The sequence below is a fragment of the Idiotropiscis lumnitzeri genome, chromosome 17 (genome assembly GCF_059441095.1).
Source record: "Idiotropiscis lumnitzeri isolate Australia: NSW breed Sydney's pygmy pipehorse chromosome 17, RoL_Ilum_1.0, whole genome shotgun sequence".
Taxonomy (NCBI): domain Eukaryota; kingdom Metazoa; phylum Chordata; class Actinopteri; order Syngnathiformes; family Syngnathidae; genus Idiotropiscis; species Idiotropiscis lumnitzeri.
In genome coordinates this window covers 16,251,183-16,270,331 of record NC_142407.1, presented here as the reverse complement: position 1 = coordinate 16,270,331, position 19,149 = coordinate 16,251,183, and the positions used below count along the sequence as shown (strand labels likewise).

At 44.9% G+C, this 19,149-nt stretch overlaps 1 protein-coding gene across 6 annotated transcripts in view; it reads right to left on the bottom strand.

Moving 5' to 3' along the window:
* Positions 1-19,149, bottom strand: part of ncam1a (neural cell adhesion molecule 1a) — a 122,743-nt gene that overhangs the window by 24,417 nt on the left and 79,177 nt on the right. For 4 of the 6 annotated variants that reach the window (XM_088279184.1, XM_088279179.1, XM_088279181.1 and 1 more), the window contains exons 2-10: positions 12,360-12,434; positions 10,792-11,001; positions 10,572-10,715; positions 7,649-7,786; positions 7,468-7,585; positions 5,702-5,862; positions 5,448-5,590; positions 3,051-3,080; positions 960-1,110 (exon numbers count right to left, since the gene is read on the bottom strand). In XM_088279184.1, the coding sequence (XP_088135310.1) occupies positions 960-1,110; positions 3,051-3,080; positions 5,448-5,590; positions 5,702-5,862; positions 7,468-7,585; positions 7,649-7,786; positions 10,572-10,715; positions 10,792-11,001; positions 12,360-12,434 (1,170 nt within the window). The remainder of the gene's footprint in view (positions 1-959; positions 1,111-3,050; positions 3,081-5,447; positions 5,591-5,701; positions 5,863-7,467; positions 7,586-7,648; positions 7,787-10,571; positions 10,716-10,791; positions 11,002-12,359; positions 12,435-19,149) is intronic. The other 2 variants (XM_088279180.1, XM_088279182.1) reach the window with 1 other exon arrangement.

The window sequence follows — 19,149 nt, the reverse complement described above, 5'->3', positions numbered from 1 at the left end:
TTCTCCTGACTGGAAAAAGAAACGCTCGGTTGAACTCAGTGAGATGTTGCGAGTCTTATTGATTCGTCTGCCAACTGGTGCAAACAACAATAGTTGAGGGAGAGGGAGAGAGAGAGAAAAAAACCCCCAAAAACGTAAAAGTTGCTTGGATGCTGTCAAACTCGATTTGGCGGCAGCTCATCGCGGCGGATTCCAAATTGATGAGGAATCACAGTTAAAGAATGTCAGCATGTGCACTCGGTCCACCGTGATATTTCAGGTATTCCACTCTTGACTCCAGTTAAGATGAAATCTGGAGCTCTCATTGACATCGGCCAAAGATCATTCCTGACAGTCGGGGGTTGCTGGATGAAAAAAAAAGATGGTATTCATCTCGTTTTTTTTCGCTTAGCTACGGAATGACTGTCGAGGGAAGCTTGAGGAGGCGATTATGTAGCATCCTTGCTTAGAGAGACAGAAATAAAGCCAACAGTTTAAGATCTTGATAGGTCGGGTTTGCATCAATGGTGTTCTTGTGCCACCTTGCCACCGAAGAATCGCTCAACACTTGCTTGACGATTTGACTGCTGAAGAGGAACCGGGTAGAGATTGCGTCTTTAGCCTCAGCTACATTTTGCGCTGGTGTTACCTGACATCAATTGGATTCTCGTTCCTTTCCTGAATATGAATCCATGAACGTTTCAAGAGGATGGGCTGAGGAGTGTGACTTGATGAAAACTGAATCAAGTGCCGATCTGAATTTTGAACGGATGTCGCATTTCATTCTAAATCGGAAGAGTTCGTCCATCAATGTGGCGGAAACAACCGCGGGGGAGATCGGAAAAGACGTGTGATTGGTTGACGCCTCAATGATAAGTTTGTAGAAGTCTCGGGTTTACGATGACGATTACTTGAAGCCAAAAACAAAGCTTTGGATTCTGGATCTTTGGAAAGTGAAATTAGCGGCCGGGAGGACTTACAGCGAACCTCCAGGTACACGGGCTGGTTGTCCTGACCGATGGAGTTGGTGGCGGTGCACAGGTACTGTCCGGCGTACGTGAAGTCGACGTTTTTCAAGAGGAGGGACGACACCCGGGCGTGGCTGCGGACCACGATGTTTCTGTCGTGGCTCTGCGAGCGACAAGAGAAAAAGGAAATTGTCAAGGACACGCCACGCCATCGAGTCTGTTGACCTCGGAAAAAACATGCGGCATCATCACCTCCCTGGAAGAAAGAAATGCTGAAAGTTAAAAGTGGAGTCTGTTAGAAAGAATGCAAAAGGAGAAATTGGTGCGGTGAACACAAATTAAGATTTTTTTTTTTTATCTGTTTTCTGTGAAATTGTTAGTTGGCGGCTTTCTGGTTGATGGTGGCTGACTCAAGATGTTATGAATGGAGGAAAATTGTCAATCTTTGCATTTTATTAAAATCAAATCATTTTTAAGCCAGTTTTCGAAAAAAATGAATTAAAATCTCTCCCTCTCTCTCGTCCGTGCTCGTGCCACTGAGCTCTTTGCTTACGAGCCATACAGAAACGTTTGAAAGGGCAATGACAGGACGTCATCCATCCATACTTGTGACGAGGGCTTGTCGGAATTCCGCCGCCATTAACGACAGCCCCAAGCAAGTTTCAACGGTCAGCCCGAGTCGGCTCGTTCCTTTCAAGTTTAAACACAAACGCCGCTCGCTTGTCGAGGCTGTCCGGGACTTTAGGACGAGGCTTGCTGGCCTTTGATTGACGATCTGGTGGACGCGTGCCGCCGCAGAGCAGCGCTATCAACGCTACCAAGATCAATGGCAATGCGATGGATGCGAGCGCATGAATCAATAGGTGATTTTCTGTGGCGGTCCAACTAACGATCCAACACGGTTACAGTTCTCCTAATTAGACGGTCCTTTCGGAAGGTCCTGAGCACCGACGGGTTGAAAAGATCGCAATTTCAAGTGCAGTGAAGAACACAATGAGAACATTGCAGACTGGAAAGGTCACGACACTTTTCTTTCACTATCAACACTCATCTACTGGCAAAGGGCAACTCTCGACGTCTAAATCTACTCGACTAGCTAGTGGTCTAAAAATGCCAAATTGGGAGCAAAAAACAAATATTTGAAAAAAACATTCGGGAAAGTGAGGGTCAGATTTTGATAGATGACTCTGCATGTTCCAATAAGTGATTCATCATCTTTCATGATTTGACGGATGTTTGGAATAAACTGAAATGTGAGGAGGGAAAAAAGAAAAAAAAATCACAATTTCTATTAAAAAAAAATAAATAAATTATCCAGACAAAGTCATATAAATTTCCATATAAATCAGCAAGATATAAATCTGCCCAGATTTTATTGCAGCCATAAAACTTTACACTTTCACTTGCCTGCAAAGTGACAGGTCTCAGTGCTTTGAATGTTTACGTACAAATGGGCTAAAAGCTCGCGCTTTCAGTATGTACGGGTGGAACACAAAATAAAAAAAATTTATAAAAAAAAAAAAAAAAAAAAAAAAAAAAAGAGAATACGATCAGAATGGAATTTGGAAATTCTTCGAGAACCAGGAGGCAATCTCCTAACAAACAAACGAACCCAAAAATCTGCAACCAGATTATCGAAACGCTCGATAATCACATCAAAGCATCACGTATTTGTCTTTAGACTTGGTGAAGCAGCATGTGACTCGTTAGCCCAGATTGTTTTGTTCCAATTAACCGCAAAAAAATTCGGCTTCTTGTAAGAAAAGTAGATTGGCCGGTGTGCCCGAAAAGATTTCTGGCCGCTTCTGTTTTTTTAAGGAGCAGGAAAAGCAGACGGCATTCACGCGTCAACTCTTCAATGATCCCACCAGACCGTTTCAGAAGCAAACAATAAAAGCCTTGAAGAAAGGACTACTTCCAAAAATGAACTCAATGGATGACATCAAGTGTGGTTCGTGACCAGTGTGAGCACAGTTAGTGGTCGTCTAAAAGCACGCACGCACGCTTAAAGTGGGTTGAGTGGAAACACTTTGGGGGTGGTGCTCTAGCGTGTTAAATCTGGGGCCCGTGCAACTACGGCTACCACTTTTTTAGTCGCCATACCTCGTATTGGTCGGGTCGCGTCCACGAAGCCTGAAGAGGACAAAGACACAAAAACGACACAGTGGGGTTTTCGTCAGAGATTCACACATGGGGAGGGAGGAAGGGTGGGCCGGTCGAGCGTGTTGCGGGATATACCGCAATGATTTCAAACCAAATGTCATACTAGGATTTTTTATTTTATTTTTTTTTTGCAGGGGCTGAAAAATGTCCTTGACTGATATACGGAAGTCGGGATTTTCTAGACATTTTCTTTTTTTTGTCAGACTTTGAGTACCAACACCTTTCGTACTTTTCATATCTAAAATGTTATTTTACACAATGATAATCATTCGCCGGTGTGGCCAACTGCCCAAGTATAGCGCCAACTACTGCCAAGGAGGACTTACTCAATGTTAGATTTTTTTTTTTTTGACGTAAGTATCGATGGACTGGTATCGGCAACCTGTATGAGTGCACGATAACTTTGAATAAGATACTGACGCCTAACACATCGACAATTATTACTTAATTAATGACATTTTAGCCTATTTATTTTCAAACGCAGGCAGGCGTATTTGGACACACGTTTCAAAAAAGTAAAAGAAAGAACTTTTCACTCTCAGACATGCGATCAATAAAAGCATACCATACCATCAAGAAGACCCACTGTGCTGAAAATGTTTCCCCCCTTTCAGCGCCTACGGTGCTGTTCTGTGCTATTACAACAAAAATGTGTGAGCGGGGAAAAGAGCCGCTTGGATTAGTTCCTGATAGACGCCCCCCCCGTCGACTTCCTGCGTCAATGCTAGCGTGGCTGCAGAGTTCCGGCACTCGTTCTAATTTAGAGTTTGCGGCGCTCATAGCGGAAAAAAAGAAATCACACTTGTCAAGTGTCCGTCTCATACAATGAAAGAAATTTCACATGCTGAATTTTTTTTTTTCGGGGCGGGGAGTGAGACTGACCAAGCATGTCTAAGAGCCCACGGACAGCTATATTTGTAACCGGAGATTTAATTACCTCAGTCAGCATGCGTTCTTCAAATGAGATGTTACACATGTCCCCCCCCCCCCCCCCCTTTCTTTCTATTTTACGCAAAGTCAAGATATTACGAGACAAATGGTCTACATTATGACAAATGTTTTTCATTGATTTTTCTAGCATGACTGTTCAGACATTCGTCTCATAATAATTGCAGACAAAGCCAAAACACACAGAAATTCATTTTTGACACATTGTGATTTTTTTTTTCACGTTATAATAAAGGACTTTTTTGGGTTTGACAATTTTTGATTTATTTGCTTCAGTCTTATTATAATTTTACCATGAAATATATATTCTATTTTTTTTAGCATTAATAAACTGGCACGAAGGTCCCTCCACTGTATTGTTACGACTGCAATAACTCTGACTCAGTATTTTAATACTCATCAGGGTTTTTTTTGTTTTTAATGTGTCAATTTCCTCAAATTTTATCTCCTAACAGGAGCGATTAAAAAGCAGTTAAGTCTTCCTTGTACCCTTTACGAGGTTAAACCGCTTGGAAATTAGAATGTAAGAGCGGAATTTCATTAGGCAAATGACGCAAGTGGCTGCGGTTCCGATTTTGAACAGGCAAGACAGCGTTTAACATCTCAGTGTGATGCCGTGCAGTCGTACAACCTCAATAATAAATGCGGAGTCTCTGACTGTATCCTTCAAAGGAGGAGGAGATGGATTTTTTTTTCTTTTCTTTGGTTAAATATGCAAATTGCGGGACTTGTTCTCAATTAAAAGCAAAAAAATGTGGATGTCATTTTAATTATCTAAAAGGCTGAGTTATGAAATATTATATATTTGAATATTATCCTGGAGAGAATACGTTATTATAATTCTAGTATGTCGTCTTTAGTTCTTTGTTTGTTGGTCGATTGGTTTGGTAGTATTTAGCTAGTTAGCCGAGTTAATGCTACTAAACTGATCCCCAAAACATTTAAAAGAATGAAGGAACTTAATATATAATGTGTATAATTCGTAACGTCGTCCTCTATAAACCAGGAAATGCTTTGTTAGCTAACTAACAATTGGAATTTGTTGAACGGTTTTTCCCAATGTTGACATTAGCACTTAAGATAGTTAGCTTGCAGCAAGTGCTACCATTTGCGAATCTATTTGTGTCGCTTAAATAAATCATAAGTTGTCGTCGCTTATCACCGTTACCGAATGAACGGCGACTGTTGAGCTACAACATCGCTCCCCTCTCACGCTAACGTTAGCACCGTGCTCGCTACATGCTTCTCATGAATGTGACGCTTTGTCGTAGTGGTTGCGTGTCTTCAATGTATTCTGGATTATTTTTCAGATTTTTGTTTCAGGCTAATTTACAATGTCGAGCAATCTAATATTCACTGGCCACTTCCCACTTTGCTCTGCAACTTTACCTGCTCCCCTTCGGTGAAAATCCTGTTTTGGAAGCTCCAGGAGATGGAGGGCGTCGGGTCACCCGAGGCCTCGCAGGTCAGCGTGACTTCATCGTCGAACTCGGTCGCCGTCTGGTTGTTCACGTAAGTAATATTTGCTTGCACTATTTGGAAATAAAAAAAATAAATAAAAATAACAAAGCCATTCATTATTCTATTCCGGTCTATTTTTAATCACGTTTATTGATAATCAGTGAACTTGTTCTTTTTCTTACCAAACACGTTGAGACTGACTTCTTGGCTCATCTCGCCTGCCTTGTTCCGAGCGATGCAGGCGTAATCGCCTTCATCCACTTTGATGACATCTTTTATCACCAGCTCGGAGCCGTCCTCATTCAGACCGTACTTATCGCCTGACTCAAGGATGACGTTGTTGCTGAAGACCAGGGAGGAAAAAAAAAAAAGGGAAAATAAGAGACCAATAGGAAAGACAAACCTGACTTCCTGTCGCAAGGGAACGTGGAAAATGGATCTCCCGGCTTCGGCGAAAATGAATTTTTTGGAAGGCTCGTTTTGACACTGCTCACATGTCCTCACTTTACCGACTTTGTACTTAATTCACGGCAGAAAAGACAGAATAAGCGATTTTCTTTGCCAATTCAAATAGTTACACATCCTTTTATCGTTGGCAACTCTCAGTGTTGGTCGTGCATGTTCGAACCGTCGCCTGCTGTCAAAGAAAACCAAGAAGAATCATTTTCCGGCGTCCGTCAACAAGAAATGCTAATTCCTTCATCTGCTCAGAAAGCTTAAAGACAAGAAGAAATACAGACGCACAACTCCCTCCAAAGTGTGGCTTCCAACTGGCAGCTAACGGCTAATGGCTAACAGCCAAAGTCAAAGGTAGAAAAAGATTGCCGTCAGAAACAACAAAATGTCTTTTTTGTTTTCAACATTTAAAACAGTGAGTAGGTTTCAGTTCAAATACACCACACGTTTAATGCTACAGTATGCACAACAAGTGACCGTTCTATGAGGTTGAATCAATTAAAAATTAAAACTAACAAAAAAAAAACACTCTACAAACTAAAATCAAAAAGCAAAAGTCAAAATAACAAAACTATAACGGAATTCCCAAAGTATTGTATCATTTTCCACTTTCCCGAGGCACCTCAGCTCGCAACAAACCAACTGTCGTTTTCAGAGAGGCTTGTCAATACCAAAACATGTGATTGGCGATCAATCAAGCTCATGCTACAAATTGCCACGGCACACTGAGGGGACACCATCGTCAAACAGCGCCAGGCCTGCTCTCACGTCTTCACCTGCTCCTGCTTTCAAAAAAAAAAAAGAAAATGTTTGGATGCTTTCATGACCGCCTTGCCGACAGCCTTCGAAAAAAAAAAATAGCTTCGCCCTCAGTTTTCTGCTCACGTACCTCGCCTTCACAACTCAACCCTCCCGTGGCCGAGACATCTTCATCATCATCTTCATCATCATCATCATCATCGACACATCAGGTGGAAAACAGGGGGAGCAAGAGCACATCCATCAACTAGCGCGACCGAAGAAAGAGGAGCCTTATTTTGTCTTCGGCAGTTGGGATGTGTTGATAAAAGAGAGCAGATTTCTTCACATCGTTTGGGAAAAGACTAAGACGGACAAAAGCTTCCTTCAAAGCGATGACTCCCTCTTGTGGAGACATGGAAATTAAATAACTTGTTTTTTTCAAATTTCCTGAAACATAAATCCAAAGTCACCATTAGAGGTCCCACTCCCATCTTGTTGAAATAAGTCGGAAAAAAAAAAGATTTTAAATTTCAATATTTTATGAACCCCTAAACGGACTTATTGGGAGCTGCACACACCTCTCACCGAGCAATTTCAATTGGGACTCCTCCGACAAGTTGCAACGTAACTTAGTACGCTGGCAAGTCTCGCTCAAGCCAATTAGCGGAATTTGTTAAGATGTCGGAAAACCAAAAAAAAGTGACTGCAACTTAGCGGGCAGCATCTTGACGTGGATGGCGGTCATACGTACTAAGCCCATGTGACCACGGGTTCGGGGAAGCCATCGGCATCGCAGGCCAAGAGGATGGAGCCGCCCATGTCGGCGGTGGCGTTGACCTCGCTCTGCCTGGCACGGATGGTGGGAAGGACTAAAAAGACAGAAAGGTGGCAAGATGACAAAAGGTCTCATTTGGCACGGCCACAAGGCTCACCGTTCACGACGACGTTGATCATTTTGAAGTTGATCTCTCCCGTCTCCATGACGCGCGCCTCGCAAACGTACGCTCCCTCGTCCGTCTTCTTGACGCCGCGGATCAGCAGGTGGCCGTTATCCATCACGTTGTATCGCACTGGAACAGCCAGGAAGAAAACAACGCCAAACATTGTGAGGCAGTCAAGGATGATCAAGTGTGCCATTTTCATTATTAGACCTGCACGCATTGTTCAAGAACAAAATCCGTTCCATATTTAGCCCGTCTGCGAAATATACTGCTGACGGCACCACTTTTGTCACTAAGTCTTTCATACCAAAAGCAGCAATAGTTTCGCCGTCTGGGCGCACGTGTTTCTTGGAACGGCGACAAAGCTTGTTGGGAAAGCTTGTGCGACGTTCGCGTCAGTCGGCCAATGAGCGCAGCGGAAATAATGTTTACACGTTTCAAATGAGAACGTGAACAGGAAGTGAAGTGTTAGCTTTCGAAATTGTGCTGCTTGTAAAGTGTCTCATTAAATTCAAATGACATCATTCAAATAAATAATTGTGATCTTGTAATCACTTATCATTGTAATTTGGATTTTTGAAGCAAGCAAATAAATTGAATTGAAAAAACACCAAACTTTGAAATCAAATTGAGCATAAATCCATTTCATTGGATCCTAATAGTTTCCAGAGAGAACTTTTCCAAGGCTTCAACGGGAGGCAGCGGAGGCCAAATGGAAACGACTCAATTATGCTAGCTAATGGAGGTAGCGCTTTAAAAAAAGGAGCTGCGAGCGCCTCGTCGCCACAACCTGTTGCCGTTTCTGATTCAAGCGGCCTTTAACGCGACGGAATGGACGGAGCTGCACTAAGTGAAAGCGGGAGGCGTTTCTCACGCCCCACTCAAGGCCGACCGACTCTTTCTCACATTTCGGACAAATTCCGTGTGCAGTTCAATGTCAGTATTTTTTGTTCCTGCCACCTGTTGCCATTCACACAACAAAATTCGCTTCCTGTGAGGCTCTCCGCTTTGTGTTCAGTTGCACAGAATCCGATTTCACACTGCACAAGTCCATTTGAGTGTCGAGTGAAACGCGGTCATCTTTAATTTAATTTTGTGCCATTTTTGTTTGGTGCTATGCTGTGAGATTTTTATTAAGGCCTGATAAGTGGCAAAAATGAGATATTTTATTTAAAATTACAATACAGAATGGCAGAATATCAACATATTCTGAAGTAGCATGCTAAAAAGAAAATAAAAAAGATACATTTATATGTGTTGGTGTGAATTAGGGACGGAAAAGAACCGATACCAGATATTGGTATCAGGCTGATTTCAAGGTATCGGGAACTTAAGAAGGATGCCAATAGGGGGCAAATAAATAAATAAATAAATCATATGCCTTAGAACCGAAAAGTCTTTGTTCCGAATTGGTGGTATCAGCACCCAAAAAAAAATATCGGACATCTCTAATCGCAATCATTTTCAAACTCCAAATGTCAAAAGTGTGAGGCAGACGTGTTAAACGCTCAACCACCGTTGGGCCGCAAAAAATGCTCAGAGCTCTTGGCATGTTTGGAGAAAACAAATCCTTCCATTTTTCTGTGGAAATGTTTTCACAGCCCGGCGCACATTTAGAGCTCACATTTACGGACTGGCTGTGTCTCCGTTTGAATTTTCCTGCAGTCAAGTCTGAGACATGTTATCTTTTTATTAGCAGCATCTTCCAAGGCTAACAAGCGCGTCTCGTTCCAACGGCGGGCAGCGGATTGACGACTCACAGCAGGCCCGTTGCAACCTGACGTCAAACCCTCGCATCGTGACAGTAAATCGTTGCCAATCGTGGAAGTGCTCTTATTGCGCCCGCCGCTACGCTGAGATGCACAAAACCTGCGCCCAGCCGAGCCTCACTCGCGGGAAATCAACAACTGTCTGCAACGGCGGAGAAGAACATCCTCATTCCGGGCGGGTGTTCGAGGCTTTTCTTGGTATTTTTTTTGTTGTTGTTTTCTTTCTCATATTTTTGACTCACCGTCACAATGAAATCCGACGTTCCACTCAATGGCGGGAAATCACCTTCGATCATGCCGCGACAACCGTCGATAGACCCGCTCAAACGGACGACATGAAAGAAAACGCTCCGAGTTTCTGATAGTGACAGGCGAGGAAGTCTTCCATTACTTTGCATTTGTGCTTCTGCTCAAAAGTTGACGGGGACCCCAAATTCCCTCCAGGCATCTTTTCTTTTTTGACACTATTCAACTGAGTCTGCCGGGTGAAAAGAATCAAATATTCACACTCGTGCATTATCCACGACGTTTTTAGGAGAAATGGCTTTTCTTTCTCAGTCACGGCTGCTAGAACCGAAGTAGGAAGAGAAGACCAGTGTTGGAGGATCGCACTCATGTAAGACATCGGCAACATTTCATCCGTTAACATCCCAGTGACAAAAAAAAAAAAAGCCCAAAAAAAACATGCATTGACTTTTTGCCAGTTTTTTTTTTGCTTTTAATAACAAAACACTTGGCAAATATTTTTTATATGGAATATACCCCCCGACATCTGGCTTGTATTAACATCCTTTTTATACGAGGATTCATTTTTATTTTAATCTAAGGATTTCAAAGCAAATCAAAGGAAAAAGTTTCAATGGAAAGCCAGCCTAATAAGATCATTATCTTTGTTCCAACGGCTTTAAAGGCCATTAATTGAGTTGAAATGTCAAGATTTGGTGTTCTGCAGTCGTTTTGTTACAAGCAGAAGTAGTGGAGCATATTAAGATTCAGAGACACAAATATGCTAATATCACTAATAAATTAGAGCGCTGACTCAGCCGGAATAAACCCATTTGGTTTACTAATTGTACTTTGGGTGGACAAAAAAGTCAGACAAAAAAAAAAAAAGCATTTAGAGATTTTCATTGGGCTCATCTCACCATCTTTGTTGGGCTGGATCCTGGCGCCTTTATGCTTCCAAAGGATGAAGGGCACCGGCGAACCGACCACATCGCAGACAATGTCGGCGTCATCGCCCTCGTTGAACTCCTGCGGACTGGGAACGTTCTTGAAGGTGATCTTTTCTGGAACGAAAAGCCGCCAAGAGTCACGTCACGATTGGATTGGTCGTACAGAAAATCGCAATTACGGTCCACTTACGAAAAATCTTGACTTGGACCGTGGCCTGGGCCTCCTTGTCGCCGCTCTTTGCCACGCACTTGTAGATGCCGGCGTCGTCCACGTCGGCGTGGTAGATGGTGAGGGTGGAAGTGGTTTCGTCGTTGCGGCTCACTTGGATGTTGGGGTTGTTCGGCAAGATCTTTTCCCCGTTGGGCGCGAACCAGTCTATGTCTTTCGCATCTCCCACCACTGACGAAAAGATACGTTTATTTAACGCATCCGCGTTTTAAAGTCCAAACAAGCCGAGTTCTATCGAGCTGGCTAGATTAAATCCTCGATTTTCAAAGTTCTGTATCAAAGACGAAAGAAAGCCGGCTTTACCTTTGCATGTCAGACAAATCACCTGGAATGCAGGGTGAAAGTGACTCGCGTCAAACTTTAGCCCCGCCCCACTCAGACACAGGTAGGTTTGCGCGTCGCAAAAAAAGTACAAAAACTGTCGGCCTTGAGGGGGGCTGTGAAAAAGGTCATTCACGCCTCTTTGTGCTGACGTCGCCATGGATCGAATTGCGGAAAGCTGCAACTGTGAATAAACGGCGCCTCGACAGTTCCGTCTGTGTGAAAGCTGCAAATGGGGAGCTTTCGGCCATTTTTCAGGGATGGAATGCTCCGCCTGCATTTGAAAAGCTTTGGAAAACCGGAGCAAAAATCGCTTTCCTTTCTGGAATGAACGGCTTGGAGGGCAAAAGTCAAACATATTCCACGGGAGCCAACAGCAATAGTTGAAGTAAAATGATCAGATTGGCTTTGGAAACACTCTTAGCAGGAGACGACCAGAAAAAAAATAAAACACGTTGCGTTGGAACGCGACGCGTCCGGCTCAGGTGGGAGCCGCGGTGTAAAATATAAAATGCCTGACTGGTAACCAGGCACTCGAAACCGAAGACTTTTTGGCGGCAGTACCTCGGATGACTGAGTATTTAAACAAAAATGCACTTGGAAAAATATGAATTGGAAGCCCAACGCCTTGTCCATTGTTGTGCTGACCAAGCAAATGTTTTCTTTCACGCACGCGGTCTCTTGTAATCCCCTGACAACATCCGCCTCTAAAAAAACTGAACGACCTCACGCAAATACCACACGGACAACAAACTGATCCCATTCAATCTTGGACAGGTATTTTCACTCAAGTACAGGCTTCTGACAAAAAAAAAAAAAGAAAGTCAAAAAGGGATGGGTATCGGTTCAAATTTCCAAAAATGATTCGATCCGATACACAACGGCCCGATTCGATTTTCGATTCACTTTGAGTGATTTCAAGGATTTCATGCAGTCCAAAAAAAGGACAAATATGTTATTCTTGGTTTCATGAAAAGGAAAATCGATTCAAAACGATATATCGATTTTTTTAAACCCAGCCTTACATACAAAGCGTATTCTATCATTTACCATGAGCTGCTTTAGCAATTTTTTTATAACCTAGTTGACAATTTACGTTTGGACATTTCAGAGTCTCTACTTTTGAACTTTTACTTAAATACAGCAGTTTTTCCACTTTTAGGAGAGTATTTTTTTCCCCCCACTAGTATCTGTGCGTGCAGGCTTACCTTCGCAGAGGAAAAACTTGGACTCTCCCACGCTGATCTCCCTGTGTGTCGGAGTGACCTCCACCTGGATGGCAGCTGTGGGCAGACAAAATATAGACACGGTCACTACAAAGTGGACAAACACGTCTGGTTTCCTGACGACATGCAGTGGTGTTTTCCTAATCATCTCCTGTGGCAGTGAACCATTGGACGAATTCCAACGTCCTTGGTGGTGAATGCTTCCGAGGTAATCTTGCGTGTCGATGTGGAGGTTGCTTTACTGTCAGCGTTGATTTTAGCATTAGCATTCTGAGACGGCTCATCTTCGGATATGCTGCCATGGATATTACGGCCCTGGATGAGGACCCGCTCCACTGAAGTCATCTTCCTGCAGCGCTTCATTCAATTGACTCTTACATTATCTCATCTATTATTGCATAGCATCATTGTATGTGTCAAATGTTGCCCAGTTGGCATCCATTGCAGCCTGGTCATCCTGGAAGGGGGATTCCCCCATCTGTGGTCCCTTCTCAAGGATGAGGTTTTGTGAGTTTTTCCTTGCCCTCCTGGGGGTTAAGAATGGGGATGTCGATTGTGGCTATGTAAAGCCCTTTGAGACTTTCTGTGATTAAGGGCTATACAAATAAAATGGACTTGACTTGACGGCTGACGTTAGGCGAGAGATGACGATAAAACACCACAATTTGATTCCTGTGAGCGACGGCTGACATGCCGTTAGCAACCGTTTGGTTAGCAACAGCATCTCGGAGGCCATTTGCAACATAGACATTGGAACCTTGAATGGCGCTTTCAATCGATCCTTCCATCAACTTTCCATATGGTCTGAAATCATTAGTGGTGTGCAATGGTTCTATCATTTAAACCGTAATCAAAGTGTCCCATAAAACGTGGGCGAAAGCGTGCGAGCCGCATCCTAATTAGCATAGCAGTGTAGGAATATACGATCAAAGAGCATCCACAAGTCCTTATTTCGTGGCTTGATATCCAAATGCGGCTTATCTAACTCCCTCGGAGTAGTTTGTTTGGCCGGCGTGACTTCAGCGCCGACACAAACAAGCGGGCCGGCACCTCGCCGAGGAGGTGGTCTCGGTCCGCTTGCAAACTCGATTATGTTGCTCGCTTGCGCAGACATGAACGCCATTTGGACCCGGGCAAATGTGACAGCCTCTCGCTTTGTTTGAGCTCAACGGCTCCTGAAGCCGGCCGGGCGTGCAGCGCATTCTGGGATGGGCTCCAGTGCGGCCCTGGTACTAAAATTGGGCTTCCATGAAGTAGTGACAGGTGAAGCAAGACGTTTGCGCCTTCTTCTTGAATTAATCGAGACGTAATCTGTGCCGGTACGATAATTTGCGTACGCACCAAATTCTCTGTCGTGTCTGCTCAAGGCCAGCGCGGAAAATCTCCATTTTCAAGTTATTACATCTTGAGGTCAAGCGGCTCACTCATAGCCTCGCCTTAGCGGCGCCAACAACACAAACAAAAGGCGACAGCGCCGATGAACTCATCAAAAGCTTTCAGCTGTTCACGGAACACGCACCTGCGACCTCGTCCCGGCAAAGCTCCCCAGCGCAAAGTAGACGAAGAAGAAGAAGAAGAAGCGCAGCGGCCGTCTTGAAAGTATTTTTAGCCACACACTCGAAAGATTGATTTTTCTCTTGGTGTCAATAAAAAGGCGCCTGAGTCAAGTCATTCCAGGATGCTTTTCTCTTTCAGCGGATTACTTGGACAGTGTGAGACGTTAAGTCGAACAAGTCTCTGTGAAAGAAAATGTTTTATTGCGCTTCTTATCAGAGCGACAAAAAGATATCATTTGGATGGTTTAAGAATGACATTTTTTTGGGGGGTTTTTGCACGACCATATCAGAAGGCTTCATGAAGTCTCTTTGGTGCAGTGTTTCTCAATTATTTTCTGTTACGCCATCCCCCCAGCCAGAAAAAAAAAATTCTCCCCCCCCCAACACACACACACACACACACACACTCTCCGCCAACACCGTACAATTAACAACAAACCAACACTGTCGAATTAATACTCGCTGCGCACAATGGGCAATGAGGGTGCACTGCCACCTAGTGGAGTGGAGGTGCAATTACACTTTATTTTAGTACCCCAGGGTTACAATCGCCCCCCTCAGCATCACACCGCGGCCCGCCGTCTGGGGGGGCCCGCCCCACTATTTGAGAAGCACTGCTTTCGTGCGTGAATTGTGATCCCGCCGGGCCTCCGTGATGTCGACACGTCACACAAGCAGGTGGGAGTCCGTTCCGGGACATCGCTGGGAACGCTTCTCGAGAATTCCCGCTACGATCCCGGCAGGACGAGATGCGGCTGCTTCTTGACTAAACGGCGATGCTCCTGAGTTACTTTTAAAGCGGGAGTGTAAAACCTACAGCGCGTGGGCTGCCTTCGTCCCGTGTGAGCATTGAATTGGGCCCAGCGGGCAATCCTGAGAAAAGAAGCAAAAGAAACCTCAAAGGAATCGTTATAAAAAGCCGTCAAAAAGCATTTGAACCGCCAAATGCAAATGTTATATTTTCATCAATTTAGCGCAGGCCCTCGAGAGAAGAGAATTCAACCAGCAAATTATTGGATATTTATTTGCTCCATCAACGAGGTAATGCTTTCAATTGTTGGTGAGTTACGTAAAAAAATATCCGAATGGGTGGGCCAAGGAAAGTTTTTCGAAACTCGGGGAAAACCGCATTCCGTACAACAATTGCTACGACGCTAGCCTTGTGCGCGACGTCGACTCCACTGGCGCTCCCAGTTAACGTGGACGCTACGCGAAAAAAAACATTCAAAGCCTGGCGCACCGTTTGCTTTTGCAGGTTGGAGGTGGATACAAAAGAAAACATCGTATCCATTTCGCACCCTCGCGTAGATACCGTGAAGCCCCTCCAAGACAATCCCGCTGATTATATCGGCGCTGCTTAAGACAACAAAACAAGTGCAAAGCGCTGTGAGAAGAATTGCTTTTCCCAGAGCCGTTTTCTCACTCGGCGTCCCCCGAAATAGCCACTTGCCTCCGAGCAACTTAGGAGGCCGCCGAGGCTCAAGTGTCAAACTCGTGTGAGATTTTTTTTTTCAAAGTAAAAAAATTAAAAAAGCCAAGAAAGACAAAAGATGATCGCGTGCGGTGCTTTGCCTCCCACAGGTCCCGTTAACTCACTTCCATCACCTCGCTCGACCCCACAAAAGGACGACAACAGCTGTTTAATCAAATGTGCTCCCAGAAATACCGAAGAAACATTTAGAGCAGTGCCTCTCAAATATTGGCGCAGGCCACCCTGGGGGGGGCGCAGTGCCATGCTGAGGGGGACGTGTGTGACCCTGGGGACAGGGGCCGTACTACAATAAAGTGTAATTGTACCTCCACTCCAGTAGGTGGCAGTGGCGTTTTTTTTGTTGCAACGAAAACGCTATTATTTATAGTTGCGGCGAAGAGTGGGTGGTGGGGGGGGGGGGGGGGGGCGCAAATTGTTTTATTCTTGCTCGCGGGCGGCGTACCAGAAAGTAATTGAGAAGCACTGATTTAGATTCACGGAAAGCATTCCAATGATTGGTGAAAAAAAATGATCATTCAAAGAATTATTCAAAAAACAAAAAACCCAACTTTGGTCCAGGTTGAGATCTTAAACATTCAACGTTTGAATGTGGTCTGGAGTTAAGTTGAAGCAATTGCGCTACGGCTTTAGGAGGAGTCGAAATAAGTTTTGTGGGTAACTCACAGACGAGCCGTCGGTGTTTTCGAGTGAACTCCCGGGAGATTTGCATCACGGCGTATTAAAAGAGTGCCGGCTCTCTTGCTTTGGAGAGGATTATGGACTGCACCGGGCAGACTTGGAGGCACATTCAAGAGCATAAATATTTATATAGGACCTCATTTATTTAACAGCGGGTGCGCGAAGCCAACAGGAAGTGGTCGGAAGCGAATCGGCCGGCGCAAACTTTGGTTGCCGTGGCGGATCAGGAGGTTTTGCATCCTTAATTGGGGTCTGGCATTGGGTGGCGACAAAATGAGGCTCCAAGTCACCTAGCGATGCTTAGCATGCAAGTGGCGAGAGAGACAGCAAACAGTCTCTGCAGGGCAGTGCAGACATCATTGTGAAAGCGCCAGACGGCGACGCTTGCACTCCGTTCACGTACGCTTGCAACACAAGTGCCTGTGGATGAACAACAAAAAAAAAAACTTTGTTTGTGAGCTTTCATTTTGTTGTTTTCTACAGCGCCACCTCTTTGAATTTGGGGAAAACCAATTGGCACAAGACTTGATTAAAAAGTGAGTCAGCCGAACGGTGAAAAAGGTTAGCCGGGGAAACTGACTGCCGAACCGACGACATCGAGTCGGCCACTCGACTGATGCAAGACAGAGACGGCTCATTTGCGCCTTCCCCGCTTGCTGAACTTTGACCTCGAAATTTCTCCCCGCTTTTGAAGGCAGAATTCAGATGCGGAATGGGACTAATGAACACATCTTAACGTCGAGCCCGCCCCCAAACACGTAAGTAAAATCGAAACAAAAAACCCAAATGCTTGCTTTTCATCCTCATTAAAACATCACGAAGGAACTTCCACGGGTGGTTCGGGAAAGTTCGCCACCTCTCAAGCATGCTTCAGCGCTAAAAGGAACATGATCCAAGGTTGTTCTGATCTGCTCGATATCAGGGGAGTGCGCGTAGACGTGCAACTCGGAGCAATATCTATTCATGAATCCCTCTGGGATTGGCCGTCATGAAAGCATTCACCTCGCATGCTCCGTAATGAAGAGGATGAAAGTAGAGCTTGGAGTCAACGAGGCTCGCACTCAACCCCGGAGACCCGAAAATCATTGTCGACCGCTGTCCGATTATTCTTGTCTGATCTGTTCTAATCTTTGGGCCCTTCTGTTTCGATAAATCGTCGAGCTGTGATCGCCGATTCAAAGTGCTTGCAAGTGTTTTTGCTCGTTGGGTTTTTCAAAGTGTCAAGGAACGGGCCGACGAGCTGACGAACTGGCAAACTCACCGATGACCAACCAACGGACTGATCCATCAATATATATATATATATATAATTAAAAAATATTAACGAGGTTTATTCATCTAATTTTTTTCAAGTTCGGCGGGCCGGATGAAAACGTTTAACGGGCCGCATGTGGTCCCCGGGCCGTAGTTTGCCCACCCCGGATCCAAACGAATCACTGGCTTACTGACTGGAGGGTTCAGGACCGATGGATTGAATTTATCGAAAGATGGACGCTGAATATTCATTTACAGACCAAACAACTGGCAGACAAACCGGTAAACCGATCGGCCACCTGACCGATCTACTGAGCAACTAATTGACTGAACTGCCGACCGACTGACTGACTTCACTGAATCAAGAACTGCCGAACGGACTCCTCCACAAGGACCTGGCTTGGCGAGAGAGAGAGAGAGACTCATTTAGTCTTGCCGACGAAAGAAGGTGGAAGGTTGCAAGAGAGATGCTGAATTGCTTTCTGAGAAAGACACGGACAGCCCCCCACCGGACCCTCAACACACTCAAATGCGCCGTGACATTCCATTTATTTAATCATTTCTGTTGAGCTGACAGCAAGTGTACAAACGTATCTCAAGACTCGCTCGGCTTTTCACTTGCGGATGGCCAAATAGGAACCGATGCGCTCCTGCGAAGGGTAAAGCGAAATATTTTTCTGAAATGGACGTCATTGAAAAAAGAAACTTTTAGGAGGCTTTGCAATGGACGCAATAAAAATAAATACCGAAATAAAAATGCCTTCCGAATTTTGCGATCGACTCGTGCTACGAACGGCAATTTCGTCTCGTTGGCTGAAAAATGGTTGCCAGGCACACTCGCGGCCATTTTGTCTCTCTTTGAGCAGCCCGAGCGAGCTGAGGCGTGACTTTCGCGGTTCTGAGTGACGGCACAGTGAATGTCTTCCGTATGTCGAGCCGCACGATACAATTTACGTTCCAGGTTGTCTCCCTTTAATCGAAGCTTCGATTTTTGTGCGAGGCTGCTTTGACCATTTTTCTCCCAAGTGGCCAAATTTCAACATCATGGCTCCGCACTTTGTGCTCATCAACCAACGTCGCAGTCGTGTTCCTGGCAACTCGATTCGATAAAAGACGATTGCGGCGGATCGCCTTTTCCTTTAATTATTCATCCTTCCAACGAGCACGGCGAACGATGCCCACGCAATTTATGATGCCGGCGTGAACCAAATGAGCCTTTCGGAACACATCCTCGAGCTGTCTCCACCACTTATCATTAACCTGCTGTACTCGGAGACGCTAAGCAGGCTTTTTGCGAGCGGCGTGTGCGGGTGTCGGCCGCCTTAATCAAATCGACACAGACGCGTCGGCTTCTAAGCTCGCCCGAACTCTTCGCAGCCTTCAGTCATTCAGCAGCCGCGGCTTTGTGGGGATTACAGCTGTTGCCATCACTCCCCAAACCCGACGACCTCGTTCCTTGTCATCGGGAAGTATTACAAGTGGAGGCAACGCCAAGGTCTCCGGCAGAAATCAACAATTTAAGGATGCGTTATCTTTAACTCCTTGATTAGCTTCTCGAATTTCCGATCGCATGCATGTCGTGTTTCTTGTCAACAAAAAGGCGTCTGCAGTATCTCTGCAACTCTAAAATATAAAATGAAGCGATTACGTCTTCTGATCGTGACCGGTTCAACTTTTGCGGTGGTGGTGGAGGCGGAGGAAGCTGGCATTTGTTGCTCATGCTAACAGCTAGCTACCAGCCAGTAGTAGCCACGAACGCCGAAGAATTGTGTCGTGCCATACAATGACGTCG